The sequence below is a fragment of the Podarcis gaigeae genome, assembly GCF_964106915.1.
Source record: "Podarcis gaigeae genome assembly, chromosome: 13".
Taxonomy (NCBI): Eukaryota; Metazoa; Chordata; class Lepidosauria; order Squamata; family Lacertidae; genus Podarcis; species Podarcis gaigeae.
The window spans coordinates 33269932-33294574 of record NC_139689.1 but is presented as its reverse complement, the minus strand read 5'-3'; the positions used below and the strand labels follow the sequence as shown (position 1 = coordinate 33294574).

The 24643-nt window shown below is 47.9% G+C and overlaps 2 protein-coding genes across 2 annotated transcripts in view; one reads left to right on the top strand and one right to left on the bottom strand.

Annotated features, from left to right (window-relative positions):
* Positions 1 to 3594: 3594 nt before the first annotated feature.
* On the top strand, positions 3595 to 12651 carry MRPL45 (mitochondrial ribosomal protein L45). The gene is made up of 8 exons (XM_083708846.1): positions 3595 to 3878; positions 7543 to 7744; positions 8365 to 8482; positions 8960 to 9058; positions 9735 to 9783; positions 10388 to 10537; positions 10621 to 10794; positions 12239 to 12651. Exons 1-8 carry the CDS (start codon positions 3603 to 3605, stop codon positions 12338 to 12340), a joined length of 1170 nt encoding a protein of 389 aa, XP_083564972.1. The 5' UTR covers positions 3595 to 3602; the 3' UTR covers positions 12341 to 12651.
* Positions 12652 to 16761: 4110 nt separating this feature from the next.
* Positions 16762 to 24643, bottom strand: part of GPR179 (G protein-coupled receptor 179) — a 43822-nt gene continuing 35940 nt past the window's right edge. Inside the window, exon 11 of the mRNA XM_083708585.1 lies at positions 16762 to 23046. Within this exon, the coding sequence (XP_083564711.1) occupies positions 17392 to 23046 (5655 nt within the window). The 3' untranslated portion in view covers positions 16762 to 17391. The remainder of the gene's footprint in view (positions 23047 to 24643) is intronic.

The following is a 24643-nucleotide window of genomic DNA, read 5'->3' as shown; positions in this document are numbered from 1 at the left end:
GAGGCGCTCTCTGTTCACGTGCCTTGTCATTCCTCACTTAATCAATAGAGGGGAGGGGCTGGGGCGTGATGGCTGAGGATGTGATGACAGGAGAATGTGGACTTTGGAACCCGACTGTGGCAAGACCTGTGGGCGTCCAAAGCCCTTGATTAACAGCAACAACATTCAAGTGTAAAATCGAGCCTACACCTACCAATCATCCAGAGCTGGTCACATCAACATCCTCCTTCTCCTCCTAACAGGGATAGGCAAAATTTGGTTTCTCTTTGTTTCTATCCCCACCCCACCCCCCGTCTTAAATTCAGTCCCACACATTTCCACATCAGTTTGTGATTTTTTTTGGGGGGGGGAAGCATCTTCATCAAATTTCACAAGCCTGTTAGTGCAACATGCACAGTTTTGTCTAACACACACATTATCCCCCCACCCCCAAGCAGGATGCATTTTGTATTATCACTCATTTACATGCACATCTTGCTCTGGTATGCACATTTTACATGTGTCACTTGGCTGGGGAATTGCATTGCAAATTTCAGAGATGGTCAAATTTTGAAGCTTGTATTTTGAAAAAGTGCAGATTCGGAAAGCTTTCCTTTAAATGCGAACGGAATCGGATTTCTTCCCCATCCCTAAACCCTAATCCTAATGACTGGGAAGTCCAATTGATTTCATTAGGATTTATTTTCAAGCAAGCATGCTTAAGGACTTCAGCCTAATTTTCACAAGTGTATGAAGCAAGACTGTGGTTTTCAAAGTTATTTACTTTCAGGAAATCATTTTACAGAGGTACCTCGGGTTAAGTACTTAATTCGTTCCGGAGGTCCGTTCTTAACCTGAAACTGTTCTTAACCTGAAGCACCACTTTAGCTAATGGGGCCTCCTGCTGCTGCCGCACCGCCGGAGCATGATTTCTGTTCTTATCCTGAAGCAAAGTTCTTAATCTGAAGCACTATTTCTGGGTTAGCGGAGTCTGTAACCTGAAGCGTATGTAACCTGAAGCGTATGTAACCCGAGGTACCACTGTATAGGAAACTACCTTATTGGTTCCGCCAGCTCAGTATTGTCTTCTATGCTGGTGGGCAGTAGCTTTCTGGGGTTTCAACAGGAATCTTGCCCAGTTCTAACTAGAGTCGCTTGTTTTAAGGAATGGACTTGGGATTTTTGAAAACCAGGCGTGTGTTCTGCCAATGTATTATGTCTTTGATGGCTGGGGAACCCCGTGCATTTCAGAAGAGACAGGGGAGTATATTAGGGTGCACACACCCTTGTCTCTTGGGTCTCATGGTTACCCAACATTAGAACAGAATGTGCCCTAAGACACACCCAGCACCACTCTGGGACTGCATTGGGAAAATCAGCAGCATTTCTGTGAAATTTCATTGAGAAATGTCAGCACAGTTTAAAGATGAATCAGCTAGGTCACAGCTTTCCAAACTTTTCATGTTGGTGACACACTTTTTTGGACATGCATCATTTCGCGATATAGTAACTCAGTTTTACTAGCAAACCGGAGGCTAAACTAACCCTTTCCAGCCCAGGAAAAGCACAGGGAGTGTTAGCACAATACACCTACACAATGCAGCTGACACACTAACATGTCGCGACACACACTTTGGAAAGCTCTGAGCTAGGCGAATACTGTTCCCATTTTGCAGATACAGAAACCGAGAGCTTTGGTCAAGACCATTCAGAGAATCCATAGACCATATCAGATTTGGATCCACGTCCAAACCTATATCCTGGCCTATCCTAGAAGTGCTGGGCAGGTAACTACATAAATATAGTTTTAAAATATTAAAATAATGTTCAGGGGTTGGCAACTAGATTTGCCAGAGGGCAAACTCAAGACAAGGGGCAAGCAGCCGTGTCACTTCCACTTCCCCTATTTACATAATGATGAAATCCACAGACATCCTAAGAAACGTGTGGTTGGTCTAGTGGTTTTCCTTTTCTAATGAAATTACTGTAACTGAAGAAAGTGAAAGGACGGCGAATACACTGGGCGAGGAAAAGGAATCTGTATCAAGGCAATGCAGATTTTGCCAGTGTTCCCTGCAACACTAACCTATGTACTTACGCAAATGAAATGAATTTGCATTACTTGTATTGTTTTGCAGTTTATTTCTGCTAATCCTGGGGTGGGGGACAACAATGAACTACAGAGGACACTGAAACCTGTCCTCCCCCAGTTTCTAGTATTGAAACAGGCAGTGAGGACACACACTTTTCAAGTCAATTCAGCCTTAGAAGATAGACTTCTTTTCAAATGATAACTGAGAGGTTCATGGCACTATAATCTTAAATTGCATAATGTACACTGTCCTGTTTTTCTCATAGTTTCAAGGGGGTATTGACTAAAAATTCAGATCAAGGGAATACTGTAGTGTGAAGTGTTGCTTTGCCTGATAATACTCCCCCTTCTGTCAATTTTATAAACTGCTCTTTGAACACCATAGGCTTCCCCATTATGAGCGCTTACACAGGAAGGCGGCCTACTGCAGCTCACATCCCCTCATATTCTTTATAGTACTTGTAATCGTCACAGGTAAAGAAGCAGATGTCTGGGAGACTTCACATCCCCACACAGTTACTTTCTTGCACCCCCTAAACGAAGCAGGGAGGAAACAGCTTCCCAAGGTGTACAAACTGAGGCTGAGGAAGGTGATGGCAGTGTGTGTTCACAAGAGGTGCCTTTGGAGAACATGCCAATGCAACACACGTGCTTGTTTGCTTTTCCCTGTTCGGTAAAGATCCACATTTCTGGGTTGAGCCCCGACCTAGCCACACTTAGTAAAGGTAAAGGTAAAGGTACCCCTGCCCGTACGGGCCAGTCTTGACAGACTCTGGGGTTGTGCGCCCATCTCACTCTTAGGTGGAATCTAAACACACATAAAAAACGTTTTGAAAATGCTTTTTAAAAATAAATAAATTGAAAAACACATTGAATTTGCCGTAGCTCACCATCGCCATCTAGTGTCACATTTGTATAACGCACTTTACAAGATACTTGAAACGTTTTATTTGCAGCTGTATTTAGTCCCACTGAAATCAACGGAGCTATGCTGATTATTTAAGTCACATTGTTTTACACTGATGCAATTTAAATAATCCCGTTCAGTCCCGCTGATTGCAATGGGAATTCGCTAAATGTGACTTAACAGCCTTGTCTATGCGAGTAAACCAGACTGACTTAGCCGGGGCTTACTCCCAGGTAAGTGGGGTTGGTACAGGGTTGCCATATTTCAAACAAATCCGGACAGAAATGTCGCTTTCTTTGACAAAGTTGTTGACCTTTTGTTTTGTCTTTTTTCCCAAAGTGCTTGAGCTCCCCCCCCTCCCCAAGTTGTTTCCCCCTTCAAAATCGCAACAAAATGCCGGTTTTGCACTATTTTTATGGAAAAACGGCACTGCAGACAAGGGCGGCCACACATCCGGATTCTCCCGGACACCAATCCCAATTCTCTCCCCCCCCCCCCCGACACTGCTGCCGAACGGGTTGTTCCTCTATGCCCGGGAAACTCCGGACGTATGGCAACTCAAAAATAAGTCCGGATCTAGCCCTGCCTGACGATTGGTTTTTCATTCGTTGTCCTCCCTGAGCTATGACGACGCCTGGTCTCCTGTCTCTGGGACTTTCATCAATATCTTCCTATGTCCGACTGACGCCGAATAGAAGAAAGAATACCAGAGCCTTTGGCGGAGCGGAGCGAGACCGTGACGTCGTCGATGGAACCTCCCCGCGTTCCACTTCCTCCGCCCTCCGCCCCCCTCGTCCTCCTCCTTCCCGCCTTCCTCCCGGCATGCAACGGGCGCGTCTCAAGATGGCTGCCTCCGTGCCCGGGAGGATGGCGAGGCTCCCTTTGCGCGTGGGATGGCAGGTACTGTATTTTCACGGGGGAGGCGGGTTGGTGGGAATGGACGGAGGGGAGGGGGGGGAAGCGTGTCAGCCTCAGAATCTCGTGCATGCATTTGCCTAGCCTAGCCTAGCCTTGCCTAGCCGTACGAGTAGTACAGTAGTTGTTCTTGTTTAGTCGTTTAGTCGTGTCCGACTCTTCGTGACCCCCTGGACCAGAGCACGCCAGCCACTTCTGTCTTCCACTGCCTCCCGCAGTTTGGTCAGACTCATGTTTGTAGCTTCGAAGACACTATCCAACCATCTCGTCCTCTGTCGTCCCCTTCTCCTTGTGTCCTCCATCTTTCCCAACATCAGGGTCTTTTCCAGGGAGTCTTCTCATGAGGTGGCCAAAGTATTGGAGCCTCAGCTTCAGGATCTGTCCTTCCAGTGAGCACTCAGGGCTGATTTCCTTAAGAATGCATCGGTTTGATCTTCTTGCAGTCCATGGGACTCTCAAGAGTCTCCTCCAGCACCATAATTAAAAAGCATCAATTCTTCGGCGATCAGCCTTCTTTATGGTCCAGCTCTCACTTATATACATCACTACTGGGAAAACCATAGCTTTTACTATACGGACCTTTGTTGGCAAGGTGATGTCTCTACTTTTAAAGATGCTGTCTAGGTTTGTTATTGCTTTCCTCCCAAGAAGCAGGCGTCTCTTAATTTCGTGGCTGCTGTCACCATCTGCAGTGATCATGGAGCCCAAGAAAGTAAAATCTCTCACTGCCTCCATTTCTTCTCCTTCTATTTGCCAGGAGGTGATGGGACCAGTGGCCATGATCTTCGTTTTTTTGATGTTGAGCTTCAGACCATATTTTGCGCTCTCCTCTTTCACCCTCATTAAAAGGTTCTTTAATTCCTCCTCACTTTCTGCCATCAAGGTTGTGTCATTTGCATATCTGAGGTTGTTGATATTTCTTCCAGCAATCTTAACTCCGGCTAGGGATTCATCCAGCCCAGCCTTTCGCATGATGAATTCTGCATATAAGTTAAATAAGCAGGGAGACAAAATGCAGCCTTGTCGTACTCCTTTCCCAATTTTGAACCAATCACTTGTTCCATATCCAGTTCTAACTGTAGCTTCTTGTTCCACATAGAGATTTCTCAGGAGACAGATGAGGTGATCAGGCACTCCCATTTCTTTAAGAACTTGCCATAGTTTGCTGTGGTCAACACAGTCAAAGGCTTTTGCATAGTCAATGAAGTAGAAGTAGATGTCTTTCTGGAACTCTCTAGCTTTCTCCATAATCCAGCGCATGTTTGCAATTTGGTCTCTGGTTCCTCTGCCCCTTCGAAATCCAGCTTGCACTTCTGGGAGTTCTCGGTCCACATACTGCTTGAGCCTTCCTTGTAGAATTTTAAGCATAACCTTGCTAGCGTGTGAAATTAGTGCAATTGTGCAGTAGTTGGAGCATTCTTTACGAGAATTGGTATGAGTAGTTACGGCTTGCCAACATATAAGAAGCAAGAGATCTCCCTAAACCCCCACAATGTAAAACGGAGAGGAAATGAAGAAGATAAATAAACTGCAAAAAAGTTAAAAGAAAGAACGTTAGAGACTGCATCAAAAGACATCCCCTATTTTGCTTTTGTTCTTTTACTTAGGTGTGCATTACTGCATATGTGTGCTGTATCCTGTGGGAAAGGCAAGCTTGTTAATGTTTGAATGTGTGCATGTCTCCGAGGTTTTTGTGTGTGGGGGGGGGTTAATTTGCATCCCTCATAGACACCATTTCAGGAAACAAGGGGGAACTTGTGGGCTTGCTTCTGATTCTTTTAGTCTCTGCAGACTGCTTCCTTTTTTCTTTTTCTTTTAAAATATATTTATTGATACTTATTCAGTGATATGCAGACTACTACTTTTTGTGGGAAGTTGTGTAGGTTTGTACTTTCCTTTTTAAATTGTTTTGGAAAGTGAAGTGTTTTTCCAGGAGAGAGAAGATCTTGTGAAGGCAGGCAGATGTATGTTGTTGACATCCTTCTGTCTCAAGAGGCAATGGAAGTGTATGCCATCAGGGATGAAGTCAAACCATTGGGGAGTTACAGCATCTGCTGTGGCTGTAGAGAACTATGTGACAGAGACATGTTTTATTTCTGCTGGGGCAGATGAAGGCATCCAGTTTTGCTGCACTCCTCCCAGTGGTAATTTCTTCTCTGGCTGTTGCTATGGATACACGACCTGACCGCCTGTCTTCAGGCACCATGGTCATCTGGAAGGGATTCCCACACAGTAGGGTTAATGTTGCCAGCCTTCATGCTACATTTGCAGACATTTTTATAACAGAGTTGGTCTGCCAACAGGCCTGGGACCAGCTCTCTGTAAAGCACATCCTTGGGGATCCACCTTCCATTCTATGTACATGATCAAGCCAGCAAAAACATACCTGAGACAGAAGTATAAACATTCTGGGAATATGGAATGTGCAGTCCCCGAAAGTAGACTACCTGGTTTTTTGGTAAGAAGAGAAATACAATTGGAATGTACCTTGGAGATTATCTAGTTCAACCTTCTGCTCAATGCAGGACATATACAGCACCTTAGAACATAGAAAATTGCATTATACTGAGTCAGACCATTGATCTGTATAGCCCAGTATTATCTGTACAGTGGTACCTCGGGTTACATACGCTTCAGGTTACAGACTCCGCTAACCCAGAAATATTACCTCGGGTTAAGAACTTTGCTTCAGGTTGAGAACAGAAATCATGCTCCAGCGGCGCGGCAGCAGCAGGAGGCCCCATTGGCTAAAGTGGTGCTTCAGGTTAAGAACGGACCTCCGGAAGGAATTAAGTACTTACCCCAAGGTACCACTGTACTTATTGGTGGTTCTACAGGGCTTCAGACAGGGGATGTTCCCAACCTTTCCTGGAAATGCCAGAGATTGAACCAGGGACCTTGTGTTTGTAGAGCAGATGTTCTACCACTGAGCTATGGCCCATTCCTGTCCAGTCTTGGCTTAAATGCTTCAACAACTCTTTACCATTAGGAGTCTTCTAATATCTAGCTAAAACTTGCTTCCATTCAACTTCTACCCATTATTCTAATCTGCCCACTTTCTACCTGATAATCCTTTGGCTGTTTGAGGACCACTATGTTGTCTTCCCTTTCATCTTTTCCTGGCTAAACATGCCCTGCCCTTTCAATCTTTCCCCATACAGCATCATTTCCGGACCCCTCACCGTCCTGGTCACGCATCTCTTGGACATGCTGCTTGCTCCTTCTGTGCATTCATGTACAGTGGTATCTCGGGTTAAGTACTTAATTCGTTCCGGAGGTCCGTTCTTAAACCTGAACCTGTTCTTAACCTGAAGCACCACTTTAGCTAATGGGGCCTCCTGCTGCTGCTGCGCTGCCAGAGCCTGATTTCTGTTCTTATCCTGAAGCAAAGTTCTTAACCTGAAGCACTATTTCTGGGTTAGCGGAGTCTGTAACCTGAAGCGTATGTAACCTGAAGCGTATGTAACCCAAGGTACCACTGTACAAGCTGATGTGTGCCGAATGCTTATCTAATTGGAGAGCATACTGACCAACGTGTACATATCTAGGATGAAATCAACTTGATTTGGGAAGCAGATAAACAGTGGGTTATCTGCAGTGCGGTTCAATATTGTTGATTTGACTTGCTTGTTCTTCTTCCGTTCAACAGGGTGTGGAAAGTTTACTGAATGCTGCTCGCTTGGCTCCATCCTCTCTCGTGGTCCCAGTGAGAACAAAGAGGCGGCATTTCATCCCCCCTTCTGTCAGTGCAAAGTACACAACTCCGGAAGAGCAGATGAAGCATGCCAGGGCTGCAGGGTTGGTGGTACCTCATGAGCGGTTGATACGCCCCATGAATATTGCCTGCACAGGTAGGTGGTTGTGATTATTCATTATGGGGAAGGTGGTTAAAATAGCGCTCAACCTGTGTACCGGACTTTTTGAAATCTTGAGGCCAAAAGCAAAACAGATATCTCACTCATTCTTTTCACATGTTCCTTCAATGCTGTCTGAGTCTTCCTTAGTGTAGAGGAGCCATTCACAAAGTGGGTATGTGGCTTTTAAAAGTGATCCAGGTGCTTTCATTGTAGCTTTAGGGTCCAGGGTGTGACTTTTCCTTGAGTGGGAGCTGGTAGGCTGCCTAGAGACATACTTTTGTCTAGCAGCATTATGTGTTAGTTTAATTTATTTAACGTTTTTTAAACAATCATTTTCTTTTCTTTTTTTAAAGCACCCCATAGCATCGGGGGGGGGGCATACCTTTGCATGCGTGGGCAACATTTGATGATTGCTATGTCAAACATTGTACATGTGTGGTTGAACAACAATATTTCAGTAGATAAATTAGCAATAATGTGTACCTTAATTGCCTCTCCCAAGAGATAATCTTACATTTTGTCAGGTCAGGGGGTTAGCTGGTGGTGTTTGTTGTTGTTGTTGTTTTTTTAATAACCTCTTGCTATATTTGATTGTTTTCTATTTGCTTTCATAGCTGGGATCTTTGATCCTTATATTCCTCCAGAAGGAGATGCCCGCGTGTCATCTTTGTCAAAGGAAGGGCTGAAGCAAAGGACAGAGCAGGTCAAGCAGACTGCAGTTTCACAACTAGCGTATGTCCTCCGTTCTCGTTCTCTCTCTCTCTGACAGCCAGTCAGTCTAAGACCTCTGGCCACCATTCTATGACTCTGTATTCCTTTCTCTTGCAGTACCTGTGGTTTATGTCACAGATCTCCAGAAAGCAACCCTTATCCCCCCCCCTTATATGTATGTCTTAAGTGTACTCCAACCCTAAAGGCTCAAAACAATAATTTTATGTGCATTCCCCCCCTCAAAAAAACATGTTGTATAGCCTTCATGAGACAGTAGTACTTGAGAATGCAGCGGTAGTGATCTCATATTATGAATGTTAAGGCTTTTTAGAAAATGCTGGTGTGAAGGCTATGTGGTGTAAGCATAGTTTCTATAGACGCGAAAAGGCACAGTGCTAACCTTTATGAGGACTGTTTAGTGCTAACCTTTATGAGGACTGTTTTCCTTGAACTATGGCTGCTTTCTCCCCATCAGACCTCTTGTCGTTTCCTTGGCAGGATCCGAAAGATCAAAGATTTTGATCCTGACTTCAGCACAAAAACATTTCCAGAAAAAGCCCAGAACATCTTTATTGAAGCTCACAATAACTTGACAAAGTAAGATGCTTTAGGATATATCTGTGGGTTCTTGGTTCTGCCTTCTACTCCTGACTTGCAACAATTTCACAATATCTCACAGCCTTTTTCGGATCCAGAGGACTGTTGATATAAAATAGGTTAAATATTGTTTATTGAATAATGTAGGTTGGCATAGGAGTTTTCTCCAAGCTTTTAATTGAGGAAAATTGAGAGTCCAATGAACCTCAGAAGCTTGCCACACACCAGATTTTTTAATACTAAAATTACCAGGCACTCATGCGTCTGCAATTCATGGCGATTTTCCTACCTGCTTTCTGCTCACCCTTGCTGTAACCTGTTAAATCCCAATGGAGAAGCCCCACATTGACTAATATAGTTCATGCAAACACAGTCTGGTTAAAGGAAAATAGTTGTCCCATCTTAACTAATTGTGACCAAATAATGGGATATTGTGTATGCATTGTTAATGATGCTCACAGACGGGGCAAATCAGGAAGTTTAGTTTCTTGAGAGTGCCATTGTTTTGGGAGGTTCTCAAGAGTTTAGAATTTGCCCCTGGTTATGCACAAATGTGCTTCAGGATTATTTTTGTTGCTGACAGAACAAACATTTTTAGGAAGAACAGTATCTCAATTAAGTTGGTCTGCATAAGCATTTTGGTAATACTTTTTTTTTTTTTTTAAATCCTTTACAGCTTTAACAAACAGAAGCTTCACTCCTTAGTCACTGAACGCTGTTACCCGGTAAATATCTGAGAAGATCAACAAATGTCTGGCTAAAGGGTTAAAAGTCCCTAAAAATGTTAGGAAGAAATGTTGATATGTTAGTGCCTCTTTTATGATTTTATTGCATTTGTTTAAAATGCTTTTGAAGCATCTGTGCTCATAGATCTTGCACGTTATCCTGTTGTAAAAGAACAAAATAACACACACTGTAAATAAAACCATAGCACTGCAGAGGGAACTCCAGCCCGTGGTCCTAATTTAGCCCAGGAGGATGTTTCCTCCAAGCCACGTCCACCTGCCTTACAACTGACTTCATATAGGCACATGTGAAGACATGGTGGAAAAGGAGCAATCGGGAGCCTTACAATGTGCTCCCTGTTGATCCTTGGCAAGCAGGGTTTGCATTTGGCACCTGTTAAACTTGGCGTCCAAAAAGCCCCACTTGGGAGCTCCCCATAGGAGCCGATCCCTTCCGCTGGGCTGTACACCAGTTTCTTTCAGGAGCCCCGGACTGTAGCTAATCGCCTGCTGAAAGTGGGGTTGACTTGGATCATGTAGTTTGAGAGGTTAGAAACCCTATGCTCACCCTTGACGCTAAAAACGCAAAATGTTGAATTGCTAGGAAATGGTCCGAGGAAACAGATACAAGACTATCCGGTGGAGTTTTCTGGAGTCTCTGGAGCCTCCCAGGGTGGTTCAGGTGCGATGCCCCGATATGGTGAGCAAAACCAACCTGTATGGACAAGTGACGGTTCGAATGCACACTCGACAGGTGCGTGCGTATATCCTTGCCCTGGATGCAATGAAACATGTTCTGTCTGCCTCTGCTTACTGATGAAACCTTGCTTCTTCCAGAGTCTAGCTATCTATGACCGGTTTGGGAGGCTGATGTACGGCGGAGAGCAGGTACCAAAGGACGTCCTGGAATACGTTGTGTTTGAGAGGCATCTGGCCAATCCCTACAGTCCGTGGAGATTACACGGCAAGATTGTTCCAGCTTGGGCTCCTCCAAGGGACCCGATTCTTAAGGTACTGTGTTACTAGCAGGAAAGCCCAGCATTTTGCTAATCCCTTCACACTATTTATAAAGGCATCTCCAGGATATGGATGCAAACGTGATAAGAGCCATCCAGTGTTGCTGGTGTTCTTCACGTTACCTTATGTGCAAGATACTTTTGCTTTTTATCTCTGGCTGAATGAGCCAGTGACCTCCCCAAAGCCTCCTGCTGAGCTTCATGGCCATGCAGAGATTTGCCTAATGCCTAAATACAAGACCATCAACGGCGCTCACCCCGTTTGAGGCACCTTGCAGGCGTTGAAATCCGCAAGTGTAAAATTAACCTGAATTTAGTTGTGGAGAGGTGCCCTCCCTTTTCTTAGCTAAGAGTGTGTGGAGGTACTGAGAATATACATTGGAGTGAGACACACAGTGTACAGAGGAAGTTGGTTGTGTGAGACTTGGTTTCACATCGTGTCTCTGGATGCCTTTGGGTATATTTCAACCTTGGTTTCCCCATTTAAATAATCGTGGTTAGGCGTGGGATAAGGCAGCAAGTGCAGTCATTGTATAAACAACTATGCATTACCTCCAGAAGCAAGCTCCCCATATTCTCTCTGCCATGCTCTTAAAAGCCCAGATTCCCCATGTCAATGTAGCATCATGCAAAGAAGAAAAACTCAGGGAAGATGTGTAGATGACTGGGTGGGCCTACACAAACAGAAGCTTGCACAGTCCTGAGCATCATTTTGGGACATGGCTGAGAGGGGGGCAAAACCTCTCTTTCATTCCATTTACCATGTGCAAGTTTAGGCGCTAGTCATTGGGTGGTTCTGAGCACATGCCTCTTCTGCTGCTCAGTCCTAAGGGATATAGGGGCACTTTGAAGTTTTCTTTTTCCTTACAATCAGGCAGTATATAAATTTTATGAAATTAACATGGATGGTGGTTGTGGGGAAGGAAGGGGCCCGGCTTCCTGCTCCTGCCACTGGGTGACCTGCGGATCACTGGCAGGGACCCTGTGGAGAGAAACAAAGTCCCTTCCCCATGAAATCAGCTTCTGTGATGTGGAATCAATCAGTATAGATCAGCACTCATCATTTATTTCTCTCTCACGCACATACCTGGAGAGGAGGCAGTTTTAAACATTGCTGCTTTTCTCACCCTCATCCTGAATGCAGCTTTGAGATTGGCAGGGAGAAGCATCTCTTATCTCCCTTTCAGTGTCTGAAGGCCACTTCTGGTGTAAAGAAAAGGAGCAGGACCAGACGAGGAAAACCAGGCTTGGCCTTAAGGCAACTTCCTCCGTGATGTATAGAAGGAGGTTGGGGGAAAACTTGAACTCTCCCTGCCCCCAATCAAATTTGATGGATACTTAGCTAGTATAGTAATTATTGGAGAGTGGCTTCCTTTGAAAATTGATGGGCTCCTTTTATATCCTTCCTCCCTTCTCTCTCCCCTGTCCCCATTTTACAGACTGTTATGATTCCAGGACCAACGCTGGATCCCTCACAAGAATATGAGGAAATGGATATTCCCCAACAGCCACCAGCTCCACAGACTCAGTGGTACAAATAATACCGAAAAGAAGATCTGCAGGGAGCAGAATTTGATATTGCCAGGCAAGGAGTTCACTGCTGAAATGAGCCCTGCCAGCCTTTAGAGGCCTCTTCCGTTTCATGCCTCTGTTGCAGTCCTTTTCACGTGCATTATGGGCAGACGTTTGTTCTTGAGAACTTGCAACAAGCTGCTCAAAGATGCACTTGGAGCATTCAGGAAACTGCTGTATATCTCTCCTGTTTTCCGCATCAGACCAGCTGCTGTGTGTCTTCAAAAACTGGCCTGCAATGGCCTGTTACTTGTTGTTCAGTAAATTAATAGATTTGAAAGGAGTGTTTCAATTCTTAAAAAGAAAAAACAGCCCAATTACTGTTCCTCAAGGCTTTCAGGAACCAACAGTTCTGTTATAGAAGTCTGTGCTCCCTAATGCCAGATGGGTTGAAGCTGGCTGAAAGCCTTCTGCACATGTTCAGAGGCATGCAGCTATTTCTTGGGTAGAGGAAGATAGAACTGATCTCTGGGCTTTCAGAATAAGCCTAGAGTTAGCTGGTTTTAAACCGAGGGCCTCTCTATCCATTTACCCAACAGTGCAGTAGCTGCATGGAATCCGGCCTTGTTCCTAACAAAGAAACCCTGTTGTTTTGGGAACATTGCATTTTCCAAACACACAGCGCTGCATTCTTATAATGGCTTAAATAGAACTCCCCTGTTTTCGCTATCTCTGAATATTCTACCTACAAGAAACATACAGGGAGGTTCTCCTGATTGTTGCTTGGTCAGTTTTAGCTGGAATGATCATCAGTCCTTACCAAAGTGGAGGTGTCGGCAAGGCTAACCTCTTCCCTGACACATGCACACGGCATCATTCTGGATCCTCTTCTTATATGTGGACTTGATATCAGACTTGTTTTCTTAAATTGGGATTTATAAGCAAGGCTATACATGTAGTCAGTGCTAAAATAAGTTGTTGTTTTAAAAAAATGTGCCTTAAAAAACATTACAGCCACAATTGGCTGGGGTAACGATAAGCACCTGATTCCTTCTGCACAGAGCATTGTGAAAACAAGGTCGGTGTTACAAAAAAGAAAATAGAAAAAAGAAGATCCACCCCTGATATAAATCTAAAGAATCAGCCACACACATCCTATCAATATAGAGATAAGTCTTTTATTTATGTATTTACATTTATTACAGAATTAGATGACCTCGTTTGATACTCAGTGCTGAGACAGACAGGGGCGACCTCACACACTACATTAGCGGTACTTCCTAAAAGTGCAACGAGACACAGCTCACAGGGGGGAAGTGGGACCCATAAAGTAAATATCGGATCCCTGCTTTATTGTAAAGCAGAAAATGTGTGTGTGTGTCTGTGTGTGTGTGTGTGTGTGTGTGTGTGCTGCTTGCAGTTTCTTTGCATGGGGAGGAGAGGGGAATAAAGAGAAGTGATCCTTTCCCCCTGAATTCCTCTCCTGATTCTCAGTAAGTGAAGCCAGGAGTGGGGAACCTTTTTTTCGCTGGAGGGTCACAAACCCTTCATGGGCAGCTGGGGGTGGGGTGGGTGGGGAGGCGGTTGCATGCATGCAAGTGGTGTGAAAGTAGGTGAGGCTGGATGCAAAAGGAGATAGAGTAAGGGACGTGACTCTTACCATTGTATAGTAGGCTGCATTCCAGCCACACACAAGTCAGGTTTCTGCACACTCACACGCGTCTGCCTATCCTACATCCAAGCAAGCAAGAAGCATGGTCACAATTCAAGGTCACACTGCAGCCAGGCAAAAGCACTTGAGAGGGGCACGGAGCAACATGGGTTAATGGTGTGGCCTGGGGGCAGCCTGGAGGACATCTGGTCCCTGGGCCTGAGGTTCCCCATTCCTAATTTAAGCGGCGATGGCATTAAATGGGTTTGTCCTTAGATGTGTGCAGGAATCCATTTCTCAACCCCTTGATCCTCACTAGGTTGCCGATGGGTCAAGCCAGGCCAGTTGAACCTATTCACTTCCTGTACAGTGGTACCTCGGGTTAAGAACTTAATTCGTTCCGGAGGTCCGTTCTTAACCTGAAACTGTTCTTAACCTGAGGTACCACTTTAGCTAATGGGGCCTCCCGCTGCTGCCGCGCCACTGGAACATGATTTCTGTTCTCATCCTAAAGCAAAGTTCTTAACCCAAGGTACAATTTCCGGGTTAGCAGAGTCTGTAACCTGAAGCGTCTGTAACCCAAGGTACCACTGTACTTTTGTACACTATAAGGGGGCTTTTCTACCAGAAATCCAGTCCTGGCAACATGTTTTCTTATGCACAATGGCAGCTGGGATGGAATCTCCTGTAGGCAATGCTTCCTGGGATGCTGAGTTAGAATAGGCTTTGCCCATAGGGCTGCCATGTTGTGCTGAGATGCCTCCATTCCTGTTGCGCACTTCCATGTACTGGGCCAGCAAACCCAGTTGGCTCTGGACCAGAAAGGAGCGACTTAGGCCCAGTGAAGTTTTGTAGAGAGCAGCCTTGCCTTGCAGGGCAAAGGAACTGGGAATAGAGAGGGACCTCCAAAGAAAATCGCACTGCAAGCTCCCCAGATTGGCCATTCCAGAAAGGCTGGCCCCAGGGCATGGCAGCAGTGTGCCATGAGAAATCAACAAAAGGCTCCTTTGAGCCCAAGGTGTCCGTCCTCAGAGGAGGCCGCCTGCCCGTTGTGTTTCTGTGATTCACTACTCTGGCCATGCCTCTTTCCCACTTGGTCTTCTTGGTGTAATTCTGCTGCCTCTCGGGTGTGGTTGAGTGATCCCGTCACTCCCAGTTGCAGAGACACAGCAGAGTTACCCACTTTTGGAGGGACGCTGCATGTTCTATCTCGGTGTCAGGCACTGTTTTGGGTTTCCTTGCCTCTAACTAAGGCAGTCAGACCAGAGACTCGTTAAGGAATACGGAGGCTATTCTTTGAGGCTGCACAATTATTATTTTATTCTAGAAGTGTGTCTCCAACAAAACTGGCCAGTGACTGTCTGTGTCTCTCTGTCTTTCGGGCAGGGGTCCTTCCCTGTCCAACCTAAAGATACTTTGCCCATAAATTGAGGGCTCAATTGCCGAGCTACAATCACCATATGGAGGTTGCTTTATACACCATGTGATGCCACACCAAGATATTTTTTCTCTCCTGCTGTGACTCTTGGATTGGGTCATTTCTGTCCATGCCACCATGCATGCCCCAAAGGACAAGGTGAAAGCTTACTGACTGCCATAGTGCTGATTAGCTCGTCCTAGTATTGAACCTAAAGCTACTTCCTGAGTTTCATTTGGGGGGGGGGATGAGCAGGTCAAAGTCTGGCACACAATTTAAGAAGAAAGGGCAAAAGACTACTGTTATTCAAACACTAAGGGTCAGCAGAGGCAGGAAGGAAGGGTTAGCCCCCTCCCTTCGGTAGCCAAGTAACAAATGAACAAATTTTGTAGGAGTTACAGCTTAGCTGACCCTCCTCTGCAATAGGCAGTTGCAGGGAAGTCTTGTGTGTGCTTCACTGTGCACACTTGGTTCATGCTGGCAAACAGAAAGACTCGCCTGGCCCATAGCAGGAAAAGGCAGCATGTTTCCAGGCTTCCAGTAGATAGGCACCTGGTTGGCCACTGTGAGAATAGGATGCTGAGCTGGTAGATGGGCCTTTTGTCCAATCCAGCAGGGCTGGAAAGTCCCAGGCTTAATCCCTGGGAAAATTCTGAGATTCCCCACTCTAGGCAAACATTAAGGCTTCCATTGTGTCAGCCAATTATTAAAACTGCTCATGACACGTCCTCCCAGAAGATATGTGAAAACATCTGGGCGTGGGACAAAGGGATGACTTGCGGAGCAACTGGTAACCAAAAGTTAACATTCAGATACCTTTGGAGGCATTAAAAATCAAAACGTTAACCTTATGTGGGTCTGGGAGCAGATCCAACTTGAGAAGCTTTGCTGCCTGAGCTGGAGCAGCAAATGTTGGACCCCACCCCAAATCAAGGTGCATAGTATAGTACCCAATATCAGCCAAGTTATTTTGGCACCTGAGACAGAAAATACCATTGGCGCCTCTTCTCTCTTTGCCGCAAATGCAATAATAGCAAAGAATAAACTTTTTGTTGCGCTTTCTTGATGCTCAACGTGAGGCAGCTGCCTTACTTTACCCAATGATAGGGCTGGCCCCAATTCTGATAAATCAGCAGTTGGGAACCAGTGGCCCTCCAGGTGTCGCTGGGCTACAACTCCCATCAGCCCCAACCAGCATGGCTAATGATCAAGGATGATGGGAGTTGTAGTTCAACAACAACCTGAAGGGCCAAAGGTTCTCCACTACTGCGATAAATAGAGAAGAGCAGGTATGAGGTTTGGAATAAAATGGGAAGATTATCCTGAGCAGAATTATCCCCTTTCCCTTGCAAAGGGAATACAGAAGGTGCGCTCATTACTTGAAACAATAAGTAACACTTTCGGGATTCATTACCCAGTCATTCATCAGCCACAATGAACTACATTTGTTCTTGTTCCCAACCCGTTAAGCCACCTAGTTCAGATCAAAGTTGTAAAAGAAAACCCAGGAAAGAAACCTATGTAATTTATGCAAGTCTCTTTGTCGAATAGTTCCCAGTTCCCTTGTGATTGGATGTTCAAGCTTGCTCAAAGCCCCTCTTATTAATTTACTTGTTTAATGTGAGCATGTTATCCAGGTGGTGTTGTTTGCAGACATCAGGAGTGGGTGGTCTGGAAACACCTGGGGGGACATCAAGGCAAGGCTGGGTTCTACACGCTACACACACAGAACGGAACGGAACGTGCAGACTTTAGCAGCTGGCTTGGGTTTTCTGCAAATGAAGGCAGGAAGGTACAACTTTTCTCTAACGAACAACAGTCCGCCAGCCTGGTAATGCCCAAGCATAGTGCATTTCCCTTATCAAATGTGGTCAGCAGCATCACCAGAGGTGGTAGAAGTCTTTTGTTTTCAAATCTGGGCAGCCAGCTGACTTGAGACATTTTGCGGCTGCACGGGCAGTCCTTTCTCAAGAAGATTTTTCTCTCTAAGTGAGTCCTCGGCTGCGTCGGGTTCAGTCACAGTCCCAGGGACAGATGTCTGATTTGGCTTTGCTGGGGGGACCCTCCGCCTCGCCCGCCCCAGACTCCTTCCCTTCTTTGCTTTTCATTGAAGTGGCAGTGGCGGTGGTGGCAGCAGGGCTGGGCTCATCCCAGGGACACACCTCAGATAAGCTTTTGCTGATTTCAGCAGTCTCTCCCCCAGTCAATGCAGAGTTCCCCTCTGCTTCCCAAGGGCAGACGTCAGCCGCAGGGCGGTCACCTTGGCGTCTTGCTGGTGTATCCACAAATGGGCTGCTGCCTTTGCTTAGACCTTGGGGCGGAAGACTGCGACACAAAGGCTTGTGTCCGGCCAGGCTAGCCTCTTTGCTGTGGGAGCTCTTCACGCTGGCCGTTGCCTTCTCCGTCCCACCAGTGTGTGTCGGGTGTCTTTCATTCTTAGTAGGCAACAGCGTTCCTGTTTCCCATGGACAAACGTCTTCTTTAGCGGATGCTTCCGGCTGATCTGTTTCCCAAGGGCAGACCTCTGTCTTCCTGCTTTCGGTGCTGCCGGGCTTCTTGGAGGCGGCAGTGGCAGGAGCACTTGCAATCAAGACTTCTGCAGCATCCATGCTCTCCCATGGACAGATGTTTTCTCGAATGCTTGTCCCTTTCTGCAGAGGTTTTGGTGGTTTTTCGGGGCCTTTTGAACCTGCTGTTATACCCTCCTTTGAAACGGCACCCACATCCTTACTCAGTGTCCCTTTCTCGAACAGCGCCCCAGCCAGGTCCCATGGGCACACTTCAACCTGGGCAGGAGATCCGAATTCCTGGGTCTCCCATGGGCAAACCTCAGCTTTTAGACTTTCAACACTCTCTGATTTCATGGAGCCAACCTTGGACAGATCTAGGCTTTTACTCCCTTTTACTGAGAATTCGTCGCCAGTTTTCTGGGGGTGAGAAAACCCTTGATGGCTATGAGTCTTCTCTATCTTCTTAGAGGCAATTTCTCCCCCAGGTGTCTTCAAACCTGGAGCGGTCAGTGCTTTGGCCGTTGATGTTCCCTTTGCATCTTGCATTGATGCCCCTCTGGCGACTGGCACTGGCGGCGTTTTCATGGGGAACATCTCACTCTTGCCACTAGACTCCTCGTCCTCAACTTCCCAAGGACACACCTCTGCCCTCAAGCTTTCGGTGCTGCTTGATTTCTTTGAGCTAGCTCGGGACAGGTCTGGACTTCTGCTGCTGGACAGTTCCACGCTCTCCCAAGGGCAGATGGATTCTTGAGGGCTGGTTACGTCTGTCCTGACCTGCAACAGATCTAGACTTCGGGTGCTTTTGGCAGGTGGTTTCTCAAAGTCCATACTCTCCCGGGTGCCACCATACTCCTGGTGGCTTTTTGACTTCTCTATCTTCTTAAATGTTTCTCCTCCAGCTTTCTTTGAGTCTGGACTTCTTTGTGCCTTGCCTTTCTTCCCCTGGAAAGTCTCAAGTGGCCTCCCCATTCCCTTCCCTTTTTCAAATGGGGCTGTGGCTACAGACCATGGGCAGATGTCCATCGTGCTGCTTGCTTCCTCTTCCTCCATCTCCCATGGACAAACCTCTGCCCGTAGACTTTCAGCGCTGTTTGATTTCCTTGATCCAGCTTTGGATAGGGCTGGGCTTTGGCCTCCGGACCTTCCTGAAGGTTCATCAAGCTCCATGCTCTCCCATGGACAGATGTCCTCTCGCGAGCTGCTTAGCTCCTCCATTGGCTTCCATAAAACCCGTGGGGAGGGGCTCCTGCTGCCGTCTTTCCCTTTGGTGACCCCACCCTCCTCCTCCTTCCCCACCGCACTTCCTTCAGCTACTTCCCAAGGACAGACCTCTGCCTTTAAGCTCTCAACACTGTCTGATTTCTTGGTAGGGATTTTGGACCCTTCAGGTTGAGCAGAGAGTTTACCAGGTTCTTCTGCGCTGTCCCAGGGGCAGGCAGACTCTCGAGCGCTTCTCACCTTCTCTGTTGTTTTAGAAGCACCTAGTTGGTTCAGTGGGGCAGCCCTCTGGCTCTCACAAGCCCCAGTACCCTCTGGCGATGGCCTCTTGCCTACCGGACTTGAAGGCATCTCCCATGGGCACACATCTGCCTTAGGGCTGGGTTCTGCTTCCTGACTTTCCCAGGGACACACCTCCACCTTAAGGCTTTCAATGCTAATGGATTTTTTAGAGCCGGCTTTAGAGGGGCCCGGACTCTTAGCACTGGGCCTGGTTGACGGGTCATCGTTGTCCACGGTCTCCCAGGGACAGATAGATTCTCGTGGACTGCTTGCCTTCTCCAGAGGTTTAGACGTGGTGTCTCCAACCACCTTTGCTGCCCCATTGGCATCTTGCTTTGAGGACCTTCTTTCTGACTGAGCTGGAGACACTTCCCAGGGGCAGATTTCTGCTTTAGCACCAACGTCGGTGCTTGCAGTTTCCCACGGACAAATTTCTGCCTTTTGGCTTTCCACACGGTCCAATTTCAAGCTGCCTTTGGACAGATCCGGACTCTTGAGCTTAGGTTGGATAAGTGAATCTTCCCTACCTGTGCTCTCCCATGGGCAGACTGGCTCTCTGGTCCCACTGCTTCCCTTCTCTGCTGCTGTATCCCTAGGTCCTGTTTTCTCCTCTTTGGAGACTGTGCTTGCTGTTCTAATACCTGCTTCTGCCTCTTGTGCTTCCCAGGGAGCAACCTCTGCCTTTTTGCTCTGGAAGCTGTCAGGCTTCTTTGAGCTGACGTTACTTGGGTCTAAAGCTTTTGCACAGGGCTTTAGCAAAGTACCCTCCAATTCCACGTCCTCCCAGGGACAGACAGAGCTGTGCTGTATGTTGTCCTCTGGTGTTTTAAGGGGATGTGCTGCTTGCAATATAATGCCCTTGGAAGGTTCTCCTTCAGGCCAGTTTGGTCCTTTTTCTAATGAAGGTGCAGCTGCTTCCCAGGGACACACTGCGGTGGCCTCAGTTTCCCAAGGGCAGACCTCCAGTTTTTTACCTTCCCCACTGCTTGGTGCCTTCAAAGCTGCTTTGGGCGGTTCTTCTGTTTGGGTGGCAGGTTTTGTAGAAGAGCCTTCAGCACCTGCATCCTCCCAAGGGCAAACAGTGCCTTGATAGCTGCTGCCTCTCTCCAGTTTCCTGTTTTTGGACAATGGACTTTTGATCTTTTTGCCTTCAGTCCCTTTGGAGCCTTCCCCTGAAACTCCACACACTTTCTCCGATGCTGCATCGCTCATCTCCCAAGGGCATATTGCCGCTTTGACGTCTGCTCCGCTGTCAGATTTCCTTAGAGTTGCTCCATGTTGAGCATCTTTCCCCCCTGGCAATTCCATGGACTCCCAGGGGCAAACAGAGTCTTCTTGGTGGCTGGCTTCTTTCCCTCCTGATGGTCTTAGCAGGGTGGTGCTCTTTGTCTCTTTGGAAGATCCTTCGTTCTCCTCCCGAGGTGTCTTTATCTTTGGTGGAAGTTCTTCCATTTCCCAAGGGCAGATATGTGTTTTAAGACTGATGTCGACCTCTTCAGATTCCCAAGGACTAACCTGTGCCCTCCTGCTCTCAACGCTCCCAGGTTTCTTTCGGTCTCCCTTGGACAGGTCCGGGCTCTTCTCAATCTCTGTTCCCAGAGAGGGCTCCTTGATATCTCTGGAATCAGCCTTCTCTTGGGATTCACTTGGAAGAGCCTCTCTCAAAGATGTTCCTTTCTTGGGCCCATCAGAAGGCTTCCCTCTGCCCTCTGTTACTGCCTTGTCCTCTGTCAAGGCACTGCTGGTTCCCCAGGACGGTTGGTCAGTTTTTGTGCTGGCTGGGATCTCAGCCACTTCCCAAGGACACGCCTCTGCCTTTTTGCTGTCTGCCTTGGAAACCACTAGAGAGGGAGTGGTAGCAGTTTTGCCCTCTCGCTTTTGATCCTCCTCCACACTCTCCCAGGGGCACACAGATTCCCGTTGGCTCTTGCTTCTTTCCAGCCTGCTAGGGTGCAGCTCTCCAGCACCTTGGGAACCTATTGCTTCTGTGCTGACTTCCCAAGGACAGACCTCCAGCGCTTTGCTTGGACTATTCTTAGTGCTCGGAAGGGCCTCTTCCTCCTCCTCTTTCTCATCCCAAGGACAAATGGTTGCTTGCTTGCTGACTACCTTTGCCCTGGTCTCTGCAATCACCTGTTTCCTTGGTGACCCTCCTCCGGCAGACACTGAGGCTGTCGCTGCCAACTTGGGCTTCTCACTCTTTCCGTTGGCGTCCTTCTCATTTTTCTTCTGGCTTTCTTCGGCATCCTTCCTTGCCCTTATGCTTGTCTTTATCCTCGACCGGTTGAACGCTTTGATGGCCATGCCTAAGCCTTTCATGGAGCTTTTGGAAATGGATGCTTGGGGCTGTTTCTCAGGAGAACTCTTCTGGCTGTCTGACTCGCTTGTCTCAGAGTCCTTTTTGCTCGGGACAGGCACTTCCATGACCTCCCAAGGGCAGACTTCTGCAGCCATGGAGGACAGCCTGTTTAGCGCCACCGGGGAAGAAAGTGGCACGGCTCCTTCGGCCTGCCTAGTCCTTTCTGTCTCAGCCTTTGCCAGAGGCTCCTCTGTTTCCCATGGACATATGTTTGCCAGCATGGGTCCATCTTTGAGATCACCTGGGCAGGGCTCGGAAGAAGGTTGCATTTGGTCCAGGACACCCTGAGGAGCAGAGTCTTTCCTTTTGAGGCTGTGAGCCAAACTTTGCTGCCTGACAGGTGGTTCAGGGGGTATCTTCTTGCTGATCGGGTGCCTCTTCCCAAGCAAATCGGAGGTGTTGACGCTGATGCTCCTGATGGACGCGTATGTGACATGCTTCTGGGATCTGCTTTCTGAGGGCGTCGAGGGGGCCGTCGCAGCTTCTCTGCTGGAGCTGCCGTCTTCCAGGAGGGAGCTCACGGTTCCCTCTGAGGTATCGTCCCTCTGGAGCTGTTTTGCTGCCACCTCCGAGGCCACGTCAGTAACCTCTGTGTGCCCGGAGACATCACTTTCCATTGCAGAATCACTTTCCACAGCTGCTCTGCTCCCTTTGTCTTGGGCCAGTTTACTGCTGTCTTCCAAGTAGGCCCTGCTGGTGAGGAGCAAGGCTTTCTCTTTGGCGCTGGTGACGACGCTGAGGGATTTCTGCAGAGGGGAAGGCCTGGGATGCAGAGGCTTCTTATCCACCATCAGGTTGTGAGCGCTGGCCGACTTGTAGACCAGAGGGGCTGAGTCGTCGAGAGAGTCGCTGTTGGACCTCTCCGAGGCTTTCTTGGCTAGCTTTTTCCTCATCAGCGAGTCTAGCAAAGGAGCTTCTTTGCAGCTGTCGTGCCTGGCTGGTAAGCTGTTCTCCTTGGCATCCCTCACGTGCTCGTAAGTGCTGTGGGACTTCTTCAGCGAGGAGGCTGCCTTGTGTCTGGAAGAGGAGTCCTCTTTCAGTTTCATGCTCAAGCTGCCGGAATCCAAGGGCCTGCGCTTGTAGGACCCGGAGCGGCTCCCTCCCCCCACAGACCCGTCTTTCTCCTCCTTGCTGTGCTGCCGGGACATCGACTCGGGGATCTCGGTGATGCGCCTCATGAGGGAACGGCCCAGGCCGCGCTTGGAACTTCTCTTCTTCTGAAGATGAGGGTTGTTGGCCGTCATCTTCTTGGTCTTGTGAACCTCAAGTTGCGTGTAAAGCTTTTTCAGTTCATCCTACATGTTATGTGTAGTGGGGAGGGGGGTGGCGGTTGCAGTGAAGCGGGGGGGACACAGACACAAAAGGGGGGGAAGAGGGAAGACAAAAAGAAAACCCTTATTCAGTCAAAAGCCTAATGGCAACAGTTGTGTCATCATAGGGGCTCAACGACAACACTCTGGGGTTTTATAAATGCAAGTGTGATGGCCTGGGATTCCAATTCAGAGGCTGAACCAGAGGAATCCTAGCCTGCACAGGAGTCCCCGCCTCCAGGGCCGGCTGAACTGGGGCAAGGCCTAGATTCTGAGGAGCCTGCACCTGTGTCAGATCCTCAGGAGCAGGCACCAGGTGAAACCATTCTGGCCCCAGAGGTGCTTGAGGACTCAGTGTCTACAGGTGAGCCTCCTCCGGGGCCCAGTAACCCTTCGGCCTCTCCTGAACTGCAGAGGCTTAGGGCAGAGAGGCGAAGGGAACTGGTTGCTCCCAGGAGGAGTGCTCGCCTTAAGGCCAGGGGAGGCGGGGCTCCTGGGGGCCGGGACCGCCCCTGGCCTTAGAAGAAGATAAAGGTCAGTCAGCCCGGTCCCAGGTTGCGGAAGCAACGTCGTTGTTGGCTTCAGACCTTCCAGTGTTCCTGTTCCCTGCCCGGCCTCCTGCTTCTGACCTTCCAGCGTTCCTGTTCCCCGCCCGGTACCCTGTTTCGGACCTCGCCTCTCGTCTTGTGAACTCGGACTACGATAATGGTACCTTCCCCCCGGGACCAGCACAGCAAGGCTTTCTGTTCCTTGAGCAGAACCTGTGAGCCCTCCGGGTTTTGCTGGATTACAACTCCCATCATCCCTGGCTGTGGCTGATGGGCATTGGGAGTCCAATGGCATCTGGAGGGTCCTGGGCCCCCTATCCTTAGGATCACCAGAAACAGTGCCTTTTTTCTAGAAAAATAGGTGCCAGGACTCACCATGAAGTCACTACAGTAAGTGCCACACTTTTTGACAACCAAAAAATGGGTCCTGGTACTGCGTACTCTTGAGTACTCCCTTGAAACCAAAAGCACTGACCGGAAGTAGCTAGTATTAAGGGTCATGGGTCCCCCCATTCCATGCTGGGGGCCAGTTTCCGGGGGGGGGGGGAGTTGTGGCATGGGAAAGGAGGCAAGGAAGGACTGTTGGCAGAAGCCTTTAGCTGGGTGGGGCAGACCACAGTGAGGTTTTCAGTTCTCCCATGTGGCCTCGACACGTACGGTTGACCCATAGCAAGAAATGGAAGGTAAGCATCTCAGGCTTGCCTGCCCCATTCCCAGCCACTGAATGTTTGTATGAATGCACATCCATTTATATGTGAACATGAATGGAGTGGTAAGGGATGGATGGCACAGATGGGATGTTATCGGTGTGCAATTTATTATTTATTTATTTATTTATACCCCTCCCCCTCCCATCTGGCTGGGTTTCCCCAGCCACTCTGGGCGGCTTCCAACAAAATATTAAAAATACATTAAGACATCAGTCATTAAAAAATTCCCTAAACAGGGCTGCCTTCAGATATCTTCTGAAAGTCAGAGAGTTTATTATTTCCTTGACATCTGATGGGAGGGCGTTCCACAGGGCGGGCGTCACT